Consider the following 20,985-nt stretch of genomic DNA (forward strand, 5'->3'; position numbering starts at 1 on the left):
CTCTATTTATTCCTAAGTTTTCAAACTTACACAATGCCAAGAAAGCATGCTTTGAGGCCATGAGAACGAGTACCCTTCGCAGGATATCTTTGTTAATAATGTAGTTTTTTATGTGATAGGTATGATGTTCTACACAGAAAGTCAGCAATTCCAGTATTAATGCCAAGAGCTGCGCTGTCTGAAAATCATCTGCAATAAAACAAAACCAAATTAATTAAACTTATCTGGAATACTGCCTTCAGAAGCTAACTTCAAATATCCAACTGCACTCCAGTAAACATTTCCAAGTTTTTTTATTTTCCCACAGACGTTTTATGGAACATGCTGCAGGATATGTTTAGTTTTTACAACAGAAATTGAACAAATTTGTTATGGATTGAGTATTCTCTATGAATACAGATATGGTAGAAAACTCTCTTAAAATATGTAACCAACTAAATTTTTCTTAAATTCGTGTTTGAAGGTTCAGAGTACATAACTTAACCCTAACATGAGTAGTCAGGCTTATTTAACCAAATCACACTATGATGTCCACAGATCTAGATCATAAACTATCACCCGATATGCAATGTCTTGACTAAGTTTGCACCAAAAATGTGTTCTATATTGCCTATTAACTAAAATACTATTCAAGAAGTATCTCAGGGTCTTTTACTACCTGCAGTAAGAACTGCTGCTAGTAGCCAGCATGAAAAATTACTTCTTCACTGATCTCTGCTTTGTCAGTCTGATGTAGAAACAATACTCTCAAATTCAGCACACTTTCCCAGAGTAAATGTTGCAACATTTCTAGTAATCCCTGAGCTTAAGAAAACATTTAGGAATGTTTAGAAGTCTAAACTGCCCCATGAGTTCCTAAAAATTATACAAGTATTTTATTTTTTGCTAAAGCTGAATTTGCAGCAAATATTCTTCACTTCTTAAATTAGGTCTCTCTGCAGAATTTTGTGCTTATGCATTATTCAAATGACTAAGTATTGAATCAGCATTTTACTTTGAATTATGTTTCATAATCTCAGACTCAAATTTTTTAGACTGAAAATGTTATTTGACAACTATTCTAAGCATTGACATTCAACAGCCTTGATGTGCCCAAAATCCAGAGTTCCATTACCTTTGCTAGGCTTGTCCTCTGTAGTATTGGCCAATAAAGGGGCTGTCAGAACATGCATACAATGTTTGTAGAAGAAACCCAAGAACTCTGTCTTTTCTGTTTTCTAAGGAATGAAAAAAAAAAGTATGTAACACATATCATCATTTGATAAAATTAAACATAATTTAATTTGAAGGTATTTACTTACATTGGCAGTGGCAAGCATGTTTTCTGGATCAACTAAAGTACGAAGCAAACCCATGAGTAGCACTGCTCCTCCAAGTTCTGGATCTGTGTCACAAATCATGTGTTCTATAATGAGGTTAATGAGTAATATATCCTAAGAGGGGGGAGAAAAAAAATCAATTCAAATGCTATTCCCTTGCACCAAATCTGAAATTATACAAAGCAACAAGTATCTGTGAACAGGTGAACTCATCTCACCTAACAGAGCTCTTATTTTAAAACACAGCAGTTCCATGTCCTGTTACCAAATTCCAGACTAATTCTTTAAAACTAGGGCTCACATCATTCATAGTCATAAGTACACACCAGTAATTTCAAAATGCATTTTGAAATTTCTGAGGACTCTCTACTCACATCATCATTCTGCTGCGCTTCCTGCATCACAAATTCTCGTACCATGGATGGATTGTATTCAACCAAATATGAGAATATATCAGTGGCTGCACTTCGTACTTGTGCATCATCCATACCCTGGGAAAGGCAAACAAAATCATTTTGTTTTCTTGAAAGGAACCAGGAAACATACATCTTTAATCCCTTCTCATAAATCACACCTAAGTATTGCTAAAACCAGATTCTAAAACTAAGTCAACTCTCACTTCTCTGTGAATTTGACAACAGTTGGACAAAATAAATTTCATGGTTCCCTTGCTCTTTGATCAATTTCCCTATTTCCTTACTTATTTGGATACCAAACAGCAAGCAAAGCTAGGAAAGCAAATAGAAAAACAAAAACTGAAGAATGCCAGGGCACTTACCAATGTCATATTGTAAAAGCTTTTAAAGTGTTACAAAAATATTTTGAACATTCTGGATCTTAAGCAAGGACAAGCCAAATGAAGCAAACAAAGAGAAAACCATTTGCTGAAGTTACTTTTTAGCAAAAGTGTCTCTGAAGATAAAATTGTTACGATAACTAGAATTGCAATGACTTACCAATATGACTTCTAGTGCAGGCAGTATGCCCATATTTGACAAAGTTTTGAAAAATGCATCTCTGTTTTGAGGCTGCAGTGTTTGTGAGAATGCACAAAACTCCTTCAGAAAATTTACCTGAAAACCAGGAATATACTAGTTTAGTAATTAAAAAAAAAAGATTCACATGTTACTTCATGGTAATTGTCACATATTTTACAGATTTCTTACCAATTCCTGTCTTTTCTCCTCATCTGTGGCTTCATCTGTTAGTTGTGCAAACAAGTCTGTCAGAAATTTTTCATCTTCCTACAAAAGCAAAACAATACCATTTGTTTATTTGACAATATCAAAAGACATCCAAGTACAATATAAAGTTCTTCTAGACCAGGCTTCCTGGAATGAAAAGACCATATGTTTATATACTGTAGTTAATCACACCAGTATCAACTCTCTAATTAAAATTTCAAGGAAATTAATATGCATGTTGAGCTTTAATCATGTTCAGAATCATTCCACTCCCCAACAATTCACTCTCAATTATGACTTTTGCTGCCTTGCCTTCCAGTTGTCTTTTTTCTACTTACTACTGCAACTCTCATTGTTTTGTCTTTGACTTCTTCAACTTCCTTCCCCCTTGTCACATGCCAGTCCCCCTAAATCACACTACCCTTGTTCAGCTGTTTACATACATTTATAAACAACATCTCCAACACAGCCCTACACACACACACACATGCACGTGTACCTTTGGAATGTCATTAGATCTCTGAAGCAGAACAAAAGCAAGGACACAATGAAGGGAAAGCTGCCTAACAGCAGGAATGAGGTGAGGTTCCTTTCCCCTCAATACTTTGAAACCAGTCAATTTTAGAGACCAAGTCAAAACAACTGTTCCTATTACATACAGAATCTATTGGACATTTTGGCTGACAGCAATCAAAACACATTCCATTATTTTCACATGGCTGTGCGTTAGCAAAACTACAAACAGCTGCAAACACATTACAAATGTGTATTTAGATTGAAAACAGCAGCAGTATTTAGCTTTCCATAACCTTTACAGTTCTAACAACTAGGAGATTATTAAAACAGAAATAAAACTTCTCCCATTCTTTTCTCAATATTATGCAGTAGTAAGGCAGCACTTGCTTGAGAAAAGTTCCTGTACATGAGGTAGTAATACATTTTTTTCAGAAAGCTGCCACTGCTGTTTCTTGCAAAGTCAGTAACATGTGGATGTGCAAAATCCCTCCATCCCAAAACCACAGTGCCAGAAATCCAAGCTGCTTTGCTCATGTTTGCACTGCATAAAGCAAAACCATGAAAAAATACTTCAGATATACACACGATAACCTTATTATGTTGTGAATTACCTCAGTACCTCATTTAGAATCACCATGCAGCCTTTCTGAGAAAGTGAATACTCAGTTCTGATAGCACACCATGCTAAGGTTGCTACAACAATGCCACAACACAAGGCAGCACCTCCACATGGCACTGCACAACACAGATAAATGCAGAACAGGTTGGAATGAGCTACCGTATCTCACTGCACTATAAAGTAAACTTTATATTTAGAATATGCCATGTTTTCTCTTGTCTGATGCTGAACTGTGCTCCTAACCTGACCCAACAGACAATGAAAAAGAGTGATTTCTGGGCATAAGTTCAGGTGCTGTTTCTTTGACTGCTTCAAAATCAAAACAAAAGGAGATAGGAGAGGACTCATTTGAAGTATGCCAGAATTCACTCTGGAGAATCAAGCACACACGTAAATTTTGACTTCCAGATATCAACAGTGAAATATGTTCAAAACAACTGTTCAGGTGTTTGATTTTCAAGAAACCTATCTTAAGCTTTGATGGGAGAAGGCAAGGATGTTAGACTACCTGCTATCCAGCTGTTACATGGCTTAAGTTTTCTGTTCTAATATTTAACTCATTAGACATCACAGGTAACGTAAATAACCCAGAGTAGACATACTGACATATTTAGTCAGTGAAATTAAAAATTAAAAAACCAAAATTAAACAAAACCACATAAAACCCAGTTCTTTTGAAGAACATGCAGTGCATTTAGGAGAAGGCCACATAGTTTGCTTTCATTCTCTTTTCACTATTTTGATGAGGATGTCAAAATTAATCTTTTCTATAAAAACTATTGAGAAAATGCATGCTTATCCCCAGTTGGAAAGCATAACCCCTATACCCATTCTCACTGTGAAAGCAACTTTTCACCTCTTCCATGATATCTGAGAGTAAAGTTAAGGGCAAGTAAACCAGTTTAAAGTGATCACTATGAAAAAATAATGGAAACTTCGGCAGCAGAGAATCATGGCTCTTAAATATCTAAGAGCCATAACTAGTGTACCTCTGGGGAAAAAGGTATACTATATTACCCAAAGCACCAAACTGGGGGTTTATGTCGTGGAAGGAGAAGAGACCCTGTACTGTTGGTGACACATACGTGGGTTTCATTTATCAGCCACTTGAGTGTCCCAGAGACAGAGTCAGCTGGGGAAGCTGCACAACTGGCACTACATGGCAGAGCAGCACAGGCAGGAGCTGGCTGGCAGGACCCCAGCTCAGCTCCCTGACCAGATCCTGCCACATCCCTGACCTGACCAAGATGTGGTTATCTGCAGCAGAGGGCAACCCACTCACTCTGGTATTGGGCTTGCAAACATATTGGACTTGTAGAGGGAACTTAAAATTGGCAGGTGATAAAGGCTTCAATGCTGGCACTTAATGCTTCAGGAAGAATTTGCAGAAGTTCAGTACATAACAATCTTCCAGCATTCCAAATATAGACTACAATACAGTATTTTACAATTCTGCATTAAATACAATACTGAAACATTCTCCATGTCATTTCCTCTCCCAAACTCCATTAAATACCTTGTACTTTTAAATTAACAAGATTACCTGAAATCTCTAGGCTCCAGAACAACCATGACCTATTTAAAATCAGACAAATTAAGATAGATCTGAGTAACTGAAATATCCCACCCTTGCATGGATAATACACAGTAAATGGCATTTATTTCAAGAAAATTAAAAACAACTTATTACTAACGTCATACTTATGGCTTAGCCCTGAAAAATGTTCAGCATTTATCTCATTTCACATGCTTAATGAAAGGCAGACAGGTTGGTGTTCATGAGAAAAGATCCAATTCTAAATACAGGGTTCTCTCTCTCAAGCTGTAAAATCACTGACAAGGGCAATATATCTAAAGAAACATTCCTGAACAATGCTGCCAAGACCTGTGGAAATGCACAGTCTGAGAGTAGAGTTCACATATTTTAGAAGTCACAAAGCACCAACACAGAATGACAGAGTGACACAAATTTAAATGTTTTCTTTTTTTTTTAACTTGCAAAAATCTCTCAAAGTATGTCCGTGAACACAGTGCAAATGTGTAATTCTCTGCAGAATGTGGTCTCTGCACACAGACAAGTATCAAAACACATTTAGCTGTACCTTAGAGGTTGTGAAGGTCACAACTGTTTTCCAAGAAAACCAAACTGCAAACAATAGTTTATGATGTAACTGTGAATTCTAGGTACTTTCCCCAGGCACAGAAATTATTAGAAATGCAATACTTAAACTATGTGTATACCAGACACAAAGTATATTCATTTATGTTTTGCAAGATCTAAGTAGATGCTTCTAGATTTAATACATTTCAAAGCTCATGAAGATAAAAACAACCAGGCCAACTATTCACTCAATCATTTATGACTTTAAAAACAAGAAAGCCCACAGATAAGCTAGGGTCACAAAAAGGAACACTGTTTACATTTGTGATCCAACTTCCAAAGTAGTCCTCCTCCTCCTGCAAGGCACTTAAAAAAAAGGATTCTTCAAAACCAGGCCTCTCTTAGATGTAATTAACATTCAGTTACCAGGTATTTTTGTGTCTGTGATTACAGATAAATGACATAAAACATACTTTTCTCAAAAAAAAAAAAAAAAAAAAAATTCCACAAAACCGAACACCACCTAAACTGGAAAGAGAACACACATTTCATCCTATATCCCACCTTCATATCCATTTTGGGCAGAAACAATATTTTAGCCTATAAAGTGAAATTTGAATAAAATATTACTAGCAAACAGCAAAGTAGTGCTTCTAACACACATTCTTTCCTGCTACCACACAAGATTTTTTAGTTTAAAACCTCTTTTATATCAGACTGCCTTTTCACAAATGCCTTCATCATGTGCTACTTTCACTTGAATCAACATGCTGGAAAAGTAATGAGATCCACCAAACCATTTTTGTAGTTTCTGAACACACAGAAAATAATTTTCTATAATGAAGAAGTTAATCCCAAAAATCATGAGCATGCACCACTTGCAAATGTCTTTCATGAAGTCATTTCCCCCAGAAAGTGGTATCCTTTTACACTTTATTGCAAGGTGAGTTTTGCTGAAAGGAAACCTCTAGCTATTCCTGAGCCAACTACTAGAAGAAAGCAGACCAGATTTGGGCAAAACTACCAATATTCACTAACACAAATCTTCCTCTAAAACTACAGATAATTACATACAATTTTTTAGCTCTTGAAAAGAGATATAGGGACTCTCAGTAATATGACTTCTGTATTTAAAAATTCTGATTTATCAGTACCATCTGATCACTGCTCCACCATGCACAAAAACTATTTTAATATAGTCAAATTTTCCCCTTCTACTCTCCACTTTTCCAAAAATTAAAGACCTTGAAGTCTAAATGCATATACCTAAAAGTAATCCTAACAATATTCTTTATTCTGGAATGTAAAGAATGCATGATCTTGCTGGCAAAAAGAAAACACCAATGAGAAAAGGGGGAGAGAACAGAAGGAAATAGTGTTTGCTCACTCTATGGCGCAGTTTTGCAAGTTTGGTTTTTTTTTTTAATGAACTAATTAGTAATACAAAGGGAAAGAACTGGTGGCCTCCAGTGTGCACATTAGTATATATTTTTGCAAATTGCAAAAGAGCGTCATACCAAGCAAGAAACACCACTTACCTGTCCCACCCCCACTCTCAAAACTTGGCCAATTCCATGTTTCAGAAAGATTTCTTGGTGGCTATGACATCTCAAGACTAGAACAGGCTGGACCCCAAGCAGTAAGAGCATATTAGGAGGGGCTGAAATTGCAAAAAAATGTTATGTATCTTTTTCATATCTTACACACTATGAATGACAAAATCTGCAATTGAGTAGATTTCCACAGCAGCTAATTCTGCAGGCTGGGTATTCTGTTTTAGTGGCTTTACTATTTGTCATGCACCAACAGTATTTAGTTAGTGAGATGTTGACATACTCACTTAAAATTACCCAATAAAATTAAACCACAAACAAACTACTTCTAGTCCTCAGAAAAACCCATCAATGTAACCACCTTTTTATAAAGCTTATGGGAAAGCTAACCTCCATGAATAAGGAGGGAAAAACATGGTTCACAACCCTAATTCCAAAGATTACCTATTTTCTCTTTTTGGTAATGGCATAGAAGGGCAACAGTTATTTTACCTACCAAAGAAAGCAAAATGACTGAAACAAGTATCTTCCATGAGTACAGAATATATTATTTTTAAACACATGCAAAGTCTCTCTAACAAAGCCAGAACTCTTGAAGAATTAGCATATTCTCATCTACAATATTAATTATAATCAAAATACTGACTTTAAATGTCAGTGACCTTCACTGACCATAAATGGCCTATCTTGACAGTAGATGCCTTAAATAAAACACAGTGGTAGTTCTGAGTAAAGTTACTCAGCTTGTCAAAAAGTATAAGACACAATCTGTACAGTCTTGTACAAACTTCTAGTCACTTCTCTGAAACTACAATCTGGCTGAGTTAATTGAGATGAGAGTACTGCAAGGTGCCACTCTGGTTAATACACAGCCTGACCTGGAAAGGCCTCATTACAGCTCACTTTTTTCCCATGATGGAGAAAGAATTTTTCCTTTTGTTCACAGCCAGAAAGAGAGAGAAAAGAACAGAATACCAACAACTCCACTGTACACACAAGAGTTACAGGATGTCATGGGGTATCAGCTGCTCAGGGAGTTTACTTTTATTCTGCCAAGTGAAACTTCCCAAAAAGAGATCTCTTTTGTCACATCCTCAATGGTCCAAGAGAGACAACCTAAAATCAAGAGCATTAACAGCCTTTATTATGCATCTACTAAGAACCTGAGACTCATCCATGGCTTCCAATAAACTACCACAAGGCATCCCAGTGTCTTTTCAATCAATAATGACTTCTAAAATAAACCACTTCTTAGGTACACATGTAAGGTTAGTAAGCACCAGGAACTAAAGAGAACTATACATCCTTCATGAAGCAACACCCCTCCACACACACAAAGTATTGTAATACCAGCTACAGGAATGCATGATGTTAAATCACACATGAATAGAAAAAACCCTTAGAAATTACTTATAGAAATGAAATCAACAAAATCAATCTATTAATTCAGTTCTCAGAGCATTATTTATTCTGTGTGAAGAAATGAGAAGGAATAGTACCATATGTTTCATACACAGACATTAGGAATGGGGGGTGAGATGAAATCAAAGTGCAGAGATTACATGAAAGATTACATGAACCTGGCTTATTGCTCTATGAATAAATGAATAAATAAATGCCAGTTAAGTAGGCTGACACCTTGGGTTAGAGCTATATTGCAAGAACCTGAAAAATCAATCAATCAATCAATCAATCAATCCTTTTAAATTCGAAATGCAATGGACACATAATTTGTGAGTCTTTTTTAATTCCCTCAAAACCAAAAACTGATCAACAACATCTAATTATTTCTGAGAGATTCTTACTTATAAACTCAGGGAGTTTCCCTCCTTGCTAGAGAGCTGCACTGTGAAAGTACTAGGAAATGCAGTATAGCACAGGGTGTATTACCTCTGGTGTGTGTTCTCATTCTGGGCTCCTCAAAGCTGTGGAAAGCACTTGAACAATTCCAAATGCTTATCTAACTTTGAAATGCAATATTAATTCTACTGGCTCCAACATACATAAAATATACTTTATTCTCAACCATAGAGAACAGCAGTGAAGGTAATGTTCAAAAATCTGCTGTCACACAACAAACCAAAATCAGATTTGAGCCTTTATTTCAACCGTAAACTGCAACTAACAAGTCTGGCAACAACACAAAACCTTGATATTCTAACTTAAACATACCCTATATCTATTACCTTACACAAGTTGTAAGAGATAGAAAAAATGAAACTCATCAGTCTCCAGTCCTCAGTAAAGTTATCTGGGGTCATTTGGCAAACACACCCTTAATGATTTTGCAGGATCAGGCCCTCCTTTTCCTTTTCTGCTCAGTTTCTTTTTTGAAGCTAAAGACCCCTCTCAGAATCAGCCACTTCTGAAAAATTCTTCCCCTCCTCTTCCTCAAGTCAAAATGTATAATCTCTAAAAATTTCCTTTTAGCAACCCTTGCCAAGAGCGTAAGACATTTTTGAGACAACAGCCATAACGGCTGAGACCCTTTAACTGAATCTTTTCCAACATTCTTTCAAAGTCAGACTTGTAAACTTCTTCAAATTGGCAACTCCAAAAGCATTAAGGGCTTCTGACTGTTTCAGATAAGCAACTGTGACTTTGTTTATCAAAGACATATATACAGACATGAACAGTTTGGTTCACCTAGGTATAAGCAAGGACCTAGTACTACTGAAGATGCCCAAGTGTTTCACCTGACAGATTAAAGCTCCAAGAGAGTGGATTAACTAATACCAGTATTACCAGTATTCTGATAACTGAGTGTGATGGAGGAAAAGTTGTGAGGTTTAGTTGTGACAATTATTTGCTCTAGGAGCTTGCAAAAGGAATTTTCACTCTCCTTTGCTATATATTTTTCATGAAATTATACAGGGTACATCCTGAGAGTCAAACTGAAAATAAACATGATTAAAGTAACCAGTAACATCTAACACTTGGTCCATTTCTCTGGATCAGACAGCTCCTACAAAGACAGTGACTATTAATTTATTAAACTCTGGGACAAATAAGATAATGATAATTAATTTCTACAAACCAAAATGCACATGCTGTAACACTATGCTGAGTTAGCTGAAAGCACCCCATAAAGAGATGTGCCACCAACTTCTAACTATTAAGAAAGTTCATGGGTTGGTGCAGAAAACCTAAAACATTGGTAAACTACATAAAGCATCAAATAATCTCTTTACGTTTGCAGTAAGACATATTTCATGAAAAACTGGTAATTCCAAGCACTGGTATTTAGGGATTTATCCAGACAAACTAGGAAAAAATAATCTAAAGAATCTAAATTCATATAAGCATCTAAAATGGTCTTATGTTTTTAATCTGTACTTTCCAAACAGCTAATTTAATTTACTTCAAAAGTAGCAACAGCTACATCATGGCAGGAGATTATATTGTGAAATTTACGCAAAGTGATTTTTTTCATGGTAACAAGACAAAAGACATCCTTAAGTCTAGTGACTAAAAAGTCCCAAAATACAAAAACAGCAACTCTCAAAACTCCTATTAAAATCAAAGATTCAAAGTGCAAACAGTACTGTTCATTCCAAAGAACCTCATTCAATATTCTACAGGTTTTCTCTATGTAAATCAGTTACAGAGAATCTAGTCTAAACCCAAAAATTAAAGAATATGTATTTGACAACTCAGTACTCAAATCCATGCCTTTTCTGTCACACTCCACAATCACTTACAGAATCACAGAAGTGAAGGTTCTACTGAAGCATCTCGATCTTTCCAGGAATAATCACCTGACTTTCTTGCCCAACCACAAGTAAGATTATGAATTTTTGAAACTTACCTGTAACATCCCAACTATTTCCACTTTATTAAAAAAGATGAAAGAATGAAGTGTTGATAGCATATTTTCCTCAAAAACTGAGGGAGTGGGTAGGACCATATCTTGAATATATTGTACTCTGTATGTCTGATGTATTTTTTGCTTCAGCTCTGGATCAGATATAGGTATCACCTCTTTAAATTTTGCCGTTTTAGTCAGAAATTCCCTGTGTTTCCGTGACTGTGATAAAGACGGATCATATTCTAGGCATCCAATTACATCCATTATACATTCCTCGGAAAACATGACTTCAAAAAGTGCAGTTCTGTTCAAAAGGAAAATTCCCTTAATAATTTCATATAAGTGGTGTAGTCCTTCAATGTTCTCCAAGTCTTCGCACACATGAAAAATTTCTAAGAGCTTCTTAATATAACCCTCATTTTCCAGTGCTAGTGCGAGTTTCTCCCGACGCAAAGGTGAAGGCAGTGAAGATGCCACAAGTTCTGCGATTTCTTCTAGTCGGCTGAGTTCACAGGATGGCAATTCTAGACCTGGTGATGACATATCATCAAAGCGTTCCTCCTCAGACTCATCAACAAGATCCTGAGTAATATCAACAGAAGGGTCTTTGCCTTGAACCTGCAAAATGAGATGTGTCAAAAAGTGGAGTTTAATTTTACTGTTACTTGAATGCTTTTAAAAATACCATTTAAGTGTTGCTATTTTTTTCTTTGTATGGACAAAATAGAAATGCAAATCTGGTCTGATATTGAGTTTGGAAAGTAAAAGAGATAATGAGAAGATTTCTTCAAATAGATAGTATTATAGAACTGTTTCTACATTAGACATTTATTTATTTTCTAAAAATGGGAGGAAGAATAAGGAAAAAAACCCTACATTTTCTGAGTACTTCAAATAAAACCAGAAATCCGCAATTATGAATATGGACAGCAACTTCCTAGTAGGCTACTGAACTAAGCTGTTTGTTTCCAGTCTTTACTCTCTGCAGACAGATGTCCAAATGCAAATCAGTATTACATTATTCTAGTGACAGCTTTAAACATTTTTCTATAGGGTATTAACTGCTCTTGATGCTTTTTAGAACTTCCACTATCTCAAACAGAGAAGAGAGGACAGTGTTGCTAATTTATCTGTTATTTTCAGTTCTGGAGAGCTGCAAGTCAAAATCTGTTACTGTGCACTTTCTGAATACTCAACAGAGACACCGAATCTTCTCTCAAGAACAGAAAAGCTCAAACCAACACTGACAGAAGGATAGTAGAAAACTGACTGTCAGAAAAGCAATGCACAGGACTTGCAAAGATCTCTCCAGAGTTATGAGGAAACTGTGAAAAGCATAAATTAGTAAGAAAAATGCACAGATGCTTGGGCACCAGAGTGTATCAGCTTTAATGACATCTTAATTTCAGCATTTGCTTGGAGTCTGATGTATCAAATTCAGAGAAGCACTGCTATGCAGAACAGTATAAGGTGCTGCTGTTTTTAATCTTGAAAATCAGCAAAAAACCATGGGAGAAATAATACTTCAATTATAACAGAAAGTCTATAGTCAGAATGCTGCTAAACCCCATATATTGTTCTGCTTATACAGCAGCAACCACTTTCTCTAGAAATGGATCAAAGCTTTCCTTTTACAAGTTTTAATGACTGAGGAAGCTTAAGATCTATAAAGTACACTAGACACAATTACAATAGCATGACCTCAAAACAGGATGTAAAGACACTGCTTTCCTACAAAAATATTAGATCTTCACATGAGGGTGAGGAAACTGGGCTTCTTATCTGGGTGTTTCCTACAAACAAAACTTCCCCCTTTCCCCACTTTGTTTCTGTCCACAGCTTTTGGGACATTGACTGCTAAGGTTCTTGGAAATGTTTCTGTACTTATTTACATAAGTGGTAAACTGCTGAAGAGACTCATTCTTAAAAAAAGGGAATAATCTATACACATGTAATTGTGAAACCAGATTTCTTTTGCTTTTTTTCTGAAATCATTAAGAACAAACTTCAAAACACAGAGTGGGGAGAGCTAGATATTTGTTAAGAACAGAAAGAGAGTGCAGAGAGTTTTAGAATAATTTAGAGAAATCCTGCATAATGCAGCACAGAATTATGAGAAGTTGTAATGCTCAGAAGGAAAAAAAAAACCTAATCAAGAATTGAGAAAGTGAACTAACATCACTGAATATATTTGGATCAATAGTTAATACCCACACAAATATTATTCACAAACAACACTAATTCAGTGACCTGGTTCAGTGATCTGCTTGTAGTGGTAAAACATATGTTAAAATAAATACATGCTACATATGCATTGCTTGATTTCTTAAAATATTGTCTTTAAGATGATGATACAGAGCTATCTCCTACTATGAGACCAATCCTTCACAGCCTGGAAACATTTACATGGAAAAAAGTTCTGAGAGAAACTCAATATTCCCCTCACCTGAAACAGAAGAATTAGAAATGTACACAGAGAACTGTAAATAAAATAAGGCATTACTATATACACCATACATAAAATTAAATATTACAGAGTATTCTATAAGAAATACATTATAAAACTAAGAGCTCACATACATTCTTCTCTCTACAATAAAACTTCATAGGTAACTTTTCCATTTATGGCTACTGTGAAAAAAAGTTAATGATGACATTAATTATTGGGCAACTTTTTCAGCATTCATTTTGAGCTACACTTCCTTGGGCAAAATAGAGCTAAAAAGTTATGTTGAGTAGAAAGAACTGAAAATGCTCTAAAAAAGTACCCAAAACTTAGAGTAGATTTGTATTAAATTTCTGGAGGAAGGAGAAAGTTTTCAAATTTAAAAACTTTGGGAGAGCTGGCTAAAACTATAGTTTTTACTTTCGATCTACTGTTGCTCAAATTCAAAACAGACTATAAATTTTGAACACAAGCATTTAGATGAATTAGACTGTCTCAATCTCACATTTATCAAACTTACCTGACAGATTTTTTCCCATATTTCATCACAACCTGCTTTTTCTTGAAAGCTAAGTGCCAAATCATAATTTTCAGCTTCAGACCACACAATCAAGGTATCCTTTAAAGAGAGGAAGAGTATTTTCAGGCAATATATTTCAGATTTTATTAACCTTAAGTTTTTAAAGAGTAAAATTTAAAAATAAAAGCAGCCTGACACCCAATTATGACAGGACAGCATTACAATACAAACACAACCATCACACTTCATAAAATTTTTTGTATGTTTATATGATTAAAAACATTTCTGCATAAATCAGAAAAATATCAAAAGTTTTCTCTCTTACTTTATGTAACTATAATATTGTAAATCTCAAAAAGTTTGACCTAAAAAATGCATTTCTACCTCAATGCATTCTCTAATAAAATGCAATAACAAAAGCAACAGGTTTTGTGGGGGTTTATGTTAGGGTTTTTTTTAATGTTTCAGTTGAACAACATAAAACTGTATTTTTTCTGTAAAATCAAAGATTTTTTCATTTTTGTAGGCCCCAGAAGACACTCTGCTAATGCACAGAACAGCTGTTTAAAAGCTAGTCCCAAGATAGCTACAAACTTTAAAGAAGAGAAACAGCACAGTTCACTGCCTGAGACTACATGCACCCACTACACTAAACCACACATGGAAGTTTTACTTATCAAAACTACAATTCTGGAAGGATGTTTTGCCCTAGACTTCATAAATTACTTGAAACCATGCTTAGCTACATTCACTTCCCAGACACTGAAGCTCTCATTTACTTACTAGGATAGTTCAAGAGTTTATCAGAGCCCTCATATTGCATGCAAAACCAATATATGAAAGTGGAAGCTGATGGTGTGAACAGCAATGTTACACACTGACAAGGTATTTGGTGAAGTAGTTTACAGAGAGTCTACTAAACAACTCTTAGAATAACTAAATAGGAAATCAAACTAAATTAATAAAAGAGAAAAATAAAATCAGCATTGTTTATATGTACTGAATCAAGTTTTATTGTTAATCTTTTGTCTTCCTGTAACAGATGAAATATAACCACAGAGTAAATACACATAGCCCCATGAAACTGCATTATTTCAGCCAAGTGCTAAACCATGCATTCACTCACTAGGGCAAGAGACACGAGAATTCTTCTTATACATAAAATGCAGAATTTCTACTTCATTAAGTACAGATTTTGCTTAGAGTGATATTAAAATGAATACTGACAATAAAAAGAAACCTTACATTTAGACTTTGATATGCACTTGCTAGAAAACACCTTAAACTAAACTATAATCTACACAGCACAATCAGCCAGCTCCAATGGGACTGTCAAGCAATACATTATAATCAATTTGCCATTACCAGAGCAGCTATACTGCTTCAGAGGCACTAATGGCTTTACCTTGTAAATGGCAAATAGTTTACCTTTTCCTTTTCCAAAGGGTTGAGGAAGAGGTGGTACACAGAAGAAAGGGATTTAGGAAGACCACCTCCAAAATACAAAAGGAAGAAAAAAAATCATAATTAATAGCGTATTCTCAACAAGACAGGTCATGGAGCAAATTCTCTGGTAATAACAGATTGACAGCACCTGGTACTGCTGACTCCAACAGAGCAAAAAAAATCAATTTACAAAAATCCAAAAAGTGAAGGTCCCAAAAAAAAGTTAACCATTTTTTGAAAACGGTATGTTACCTTACTGCATATAAAGTGTAGGTATCAGGTTCAAATTCTAATACATCTATCTCTCCAACTGTATTTCTACTGCACTAATTTTCAAGGCCACTCTTTCCTTAGCTTCACATTGAGTAGTGCTTATTTAATTAAAAAAATCCCAAACAACCCTAGCATCAAATTTTAAGTAGACCCTAGAAGAACTCGCAATATTCCCATCTAATTACATTCCATTACTATCCAGGTGAAAGTGGTTAAGATTTTTAAGCAAGCCATTTCTAAAAGACTAAAATGTATATTTTCTTCTTGATAAAGAACACAACTAACAAATGGGGAAACAACGAAAAGAACACTAGTAAGGGCAGTGGTACTCACATTTACTGCTTAAGTTTAATAAACAAAAGCTCTAAGACTCTGAATAAAATCCAGAGCAGATCAAAACAGAGAAAGGAAGGCAGAGAAAAATGAAAGAGAAGACAAAGTTAAAACTGCTTTTGAAAACTACAGACACATATGTAGATAAGTGCATTTGGCCACAGTATGGCAATTTTTCCCTTTAACAAGATCATCTACTACTAAACACAGAAACTCACACCCCCATACACTTAGATTTTTTTTCGTTATTTCTTCTTTGGAAAACAAAACAAAAAATTGCTTAAAGAAATAATTTGAGCAGCATAAACATCTTTCAGTTTGTTTTACCAGCATTAGAAAAGTGTTTTCCAATTGTCAGCACTAAAAATTGAAATGATTAGTATCTGTTGTCTTTTCATGTAACAGTATATTATGGTTCCTCAACAGAAATCTACCCATTGCTACTTACTGGATCTTTAGTAACTGTATTTGTTTGTACAACTTTTCTTGCAGAGGCCTTTTAAAAAGACAATGTGAAATAAAAAGCACTTCACTCTGTTGCACCATATAGTTTTGTCTAAATTCACTATTAAATGCAGACAGTTGTGTCTGTAATTTCATTTTGTTAATGCTACAAAGCTTAGAATCATCAAAAAGAACAGTACAAGACTTACACATATATGAAGAAATGGCTGAAGGAAATTCTATATGGAGTTGAAGATAGAAGAATACATCAACAACAGTCTACTTTCTGTTTATTTTATTGAAAGAAATCTTTGTACATGCTTCTGTGCAGGATCTGACATTTCCTCAGTGTGAACTGAGTCCACTAACTAGTCTGGATCTCTCAGCTATGGAATTGGAGTATCTGTTGCTTGCAAATGTCAAACATTACTTCATGAAACTCCAGAAAGCAACTGCAATTTCTTAAGAATGCCTTCTCCATTCAAAGAGAAAACACGAGTAAGGATAAATATGCTTAGCAATAGTGGCTATTGGTTAGAGAGGTAAGAAGATAAGTCTTGCACATCAAATCTTGATGAGCATAAAATCTTCAATTTTATTTGCTTCATAGTAGCAGTTCTGGCTCAGCCAGATCAAAGACATGTCCTTTGTTGTTGCATTTCATATGAAATATTAGCGTCTACACGCAAGGAACTCAAAAGGATAATTAAAACATCTAAAAATTGCACATATCTAGTTCTCTGTAAACAATTAAAATGTGCAACAGCAGTATTAAATCACAGTTACACTGTGCTGTCACAAATAAAATCTGGACAAAGGTTTTATTATTGAAGGACCTTATATTGAGTTCTCTGTGAGAACATCAGCATTCTAGCTCCTCATATTTTCAAGATGCATCATAGTTCTTGGCAAGATCTTTTCTAAATAGGATGATAATCAGGAGCTATTTATGTAGAGTTCATGATCTTATTCATAAACTAAAAAAAATCATTTGCTGCTTTGTAAAAAAATATTTTGACAGTAGTGCCAGTTGGATGTGTTATCACTATCTTAGCCCATACAAAGTTTGCTGTCTCCTTAGGACCATTTATATGAATGTGTTTTCTGTTACAATAGTGATCGTTATAGCTGCACACATAAAATGAGGAATTTTAAAATTTAACCAAGATTTCTGAGTATGACCTCGTTTTAGGAGACCCATGTACTTAACATTCCCATAGGGAGGTATCAATCATTTCCACGGGTGGAGGATAGTTTTGTACATTCTAGTCCTTATAAGGGCACAGCCCAAGGCAAACATTCACAATGCAATCAGTGATTCCCGTGCTGCTTCTCTCTCAGCCAGCTGCATCAAGCCCCCTTGAAGCAAGTTCTGGTTAGTCAGAGGTTGTCCAGAGGCACTAATGTGTGCCACAGTTTTATTTGAGACATCATGCCTCAGAAGCTAACCTGCAATAATTTAACCCAGGAAAAAGTGGCAATTGCACTGATAGGATAGGGTTTAGGATCTACCCCACAACTTTTAATTTTTCTGCAACTATTGCCAAAAGGCTTCTGACTTACCCCAAGAGTAAAAAGTTTTTGACACATTCTTGCCACAGCACTCACTAAAAGTCAACTTTTATTAGACAAATCAGTTTTATTTAACCATTAGAAAGCTGATTAGTAGGTGTCTTGTACAGCAGTAACACAAAACTCCAAAGCAAGCTCTGGGATTTCATTATGAAGAATTTCAGAGCAACTAGTACAGAGGATTTGATTCTGCTATGATTAAATTAACAGAACTGTTACTGTTTGACAATGGACTCTCATGCCAGGCCATGTCCAGGGACAAGTCTTCTCCGTAGCTCCAAAACATTATTTTGGCAGCTCTGAGATTTAATCTACACTCAAGAAGTAGTGATGCCCTAAATTAGGTAAGTATTTAATAAATTCTTGCTTTCAACCTTAAAAAGCAAATGAATCTCTTCCTATTAACCCTCACATGGTTCAAGCTTATGACAGTTTCCTGGCCCACACAAGGTTCAAAACAGCCAGGTGCTTCTTCCCCTCATGGGCACTGCCTGATTGTCAGCTCCTTATCTAATTCCTTAGATTGTTTACAGGCACAGAGACTTCCCCAGACATGCCAACCCACCTTTCAGCATCTTGCTATCTAAATATTTACAATCAAAAGTACAGCTTCATAACTTCAGGTTTCTCTTTATGAAATAAACTTGCACTACCCAGACTTTTAAAGTTAAATATAGAGTCAGTGTAGTAGCTTGTGGCAGAATCTTCAAGCTACAAAAACTGACCCAAGTAATGTAATACGAAGTTTCAATTCTGCATTTGGTTTCATGCATTTTTTCACCTAGAACCTAGTTATCTGAATGTACTAACAATTTATTCAAAAAACTGATTAACATGTCAAAGGCATATTAAGATTGTATGCTACTAGCTTTTATGAAAGCTCAACAGACATAGACAACTTTTCAGTTAGTGATTTCATAGCTCCATTCCTATTAATTACATGGAATAAAATCAGTTTATTAGTTCTGCAGCAGAAAGTTTAATTACTGGCCATACTCAGTGTCCTAGGGTGACTTTATGATGCTGAATTGCATCCCCATTTGTCTGTTTAGCCCAAAAATCAGTTTTGTACCCTTAAGATCTGAGAGTAAAGAGGATGGTGGGGGGAGAAAAATAACTGGTACAATGTGTGAGGCAGCTGTACTCAAAACAGAGATAAGAGCTTCTTCAGCTTTTTTTTTTCTCACAGACTGTAGTCTGCAGCACAGACAGCAGGAGAGAGCTTTCCTTTGTTTTTTAGTTAGTTTTTAGCTAGCTGAGGCAGAAAAGTTCCCTGGACTGTGGCTTTTGTTTTTCTTGGAACTGTTCAAACTGCTCTGGACTGAAAACCCAAAGAAACACCAGGAGCTCACACCTGTGGCCCACCAGGGCGCAGGATGCGGCATTTCCCAGCGCAGGAGGGGCTGATGAGAAACTGAGCGAGCTGAGCTACACCCCATGACAAGGACTTCCTGAATTTGCCATCTCTTCAGAGCAGCAAGAGGTTTCATTGCTTTATATTATTCATTTTTTATGCTTCTGAATATTTTGTTGGCTAAATAAACAGGTTTTTTCCACATTTCTCCATGGAAATCTTTTCCCGAAATAGTCAAGGGAGGGGCCACCTGAATCTGCTTTCTAGAGGAACCCCTTTGGAAGTTTCCTCCCAAATTTGTCCCTAAACCAGGACACTCAGCAACAGCAGAAAAATCAGAATACACAGGAAAAGAAATGTATGTTAATTTAACACAGATGAACTGGCTCATCTCAAACCCAAGAGCAGCCTGCCCTTCCCTTATTTATTCCATCACCTCACAAAGCCACATACTCTTCCTTACTATCTTAGCTACCATATGCACAAATTTTATTGAAATAGTTTCACCATTGGCTTGATTGTCATGACAGGAATGGCATGAAGTTCATCTTCTCTGAGCATTCAAGACAGTGCCCTTTTGGATATTTTCAAAACTTGGCTTTTTTATTAATAAGTCTGTTCTGCATTATCAAGGATGGTCACCTTCAAGTCAGACAGCTAGTAGATAGTACTTTGGATGAATTTTAGCTTTTTTTCTTAGGAGGACCTGAAAAAGAGACTACAAAAGCAAAGACACCTCTAGGACAGAGGTAAGACTGTAGGTGGAAGCTGTAAGTAACTCGGCTCTTCCTTGTATCAGGCACAGAAAGGGATGCAATACATACTTCATCACCATGTTACAGGATGTACATGGGTGGATCTAAAAAGCTGAGGATACAAGTCTTTACTCTTCTATTTTTAAAGCATTGCCAAAGTATACTGAAATGCTATACCCCAGTCCACATCTGTATCAGGTTTCTCCCTAGATAAATGCTAGCATATGGAGGGTTTTTTAATCATTTAAGACTTCATAGGAAGAGGTGTTGTCCTAATATACTAGTGGAATTATTAATTTTCTGAATAAGGATCACTTGTTTAAGAACAGCATCTTGTCATTAACATTCTGAAATTTCAATGCCAAATTAAGAAAATAACCAACAACAAAAGAGAAAAACTAACTATTCCATGTGTGACACAGCAATGCTTTGTATAATTAAATTTCACTTACTAAACAAAATTTGCTTTTAAGGAGAATGCTACTACTTACCCAGTAATATTCCATGGCAAAGCTATAGAACTGCTATTGTAACATTTTAAAATAAAAATGCCAACGAAACTTAGCACAGAGCTGTAAACAAGAATACAAATCAAGAGCTCATGTGATTGTACTGTGCAAATTTTGCTTTTACTGAGGAAGTTTCTGCCTACAAACAGTACTTTAACATAAGAAATATTAAGTACTTTTCTTGAGCTACGTGACTTGAGAACATTTCTCAAGTTGTTTTCTTTCTAGCTTTT

The 20,985-nt window shown here is 35.6% G+C and overlaps 1 protein-coding gene across 1 annotated transcript in view; it reads right to left on the minus strand.

Annotated features, from left to right (window-relative positions):
• Positions 1 to 20,985, minus strand: part of PPP4R3A (protein phosphatase 4 regulatory subunit 3A) — a 42,063-nt gene that overhangs the window by 9,444 nt on the left and 11,634 nt on the right. The window contains exons 3-10 of the mRNA XM_079309271.1: positions 14,067 to 14,165; positions 11,101 to 11,718; positions 2,486 to 2,563; positions 2,276 to 2,392; positions 1,694 to 1,810; positions 1,302 to 1,433; positions 1,115 to 1,217; positions 31 to 189 (exon numbers count right to left, since the gene is read on the minus strand). Coding sequence (XP_079165397.1) covers positions 31 to 189; positions 1,115 to 1,217; positions 1,302 to 1,433; positions 1,694 to 1,810; positions 2,276 to 2,392; positions 2,486 to 2,563; positions 11,101 to 11,718; positions 14,067 to 14,165 — 1,423 coding nt within the window. The remainder of the gene's footprint in view (positions 1 to 30; positions 190 to 1,114; positions 1,218 to 1,301; positions 1,434 to 1,693; positions 1,811 to 2,275; positions 2,393 to 2,485; positions 2,564 to 11,100; positions 11,719 to 14,066; positions 14,166 to 20,985) is intronic.

The sequence above is a fragment of the Erithacus rubecula genome (assembly GCF_903797595.1).
Source record: "Erithacus rubecula genome assembly, chromosome: 6".
NCBI classification, from domain to species: Eukaryota; Metazoa; Chordata; class Aves; order Passeriformes; family Muscicapidae; genus Erithacus; species Erithacus rubecula.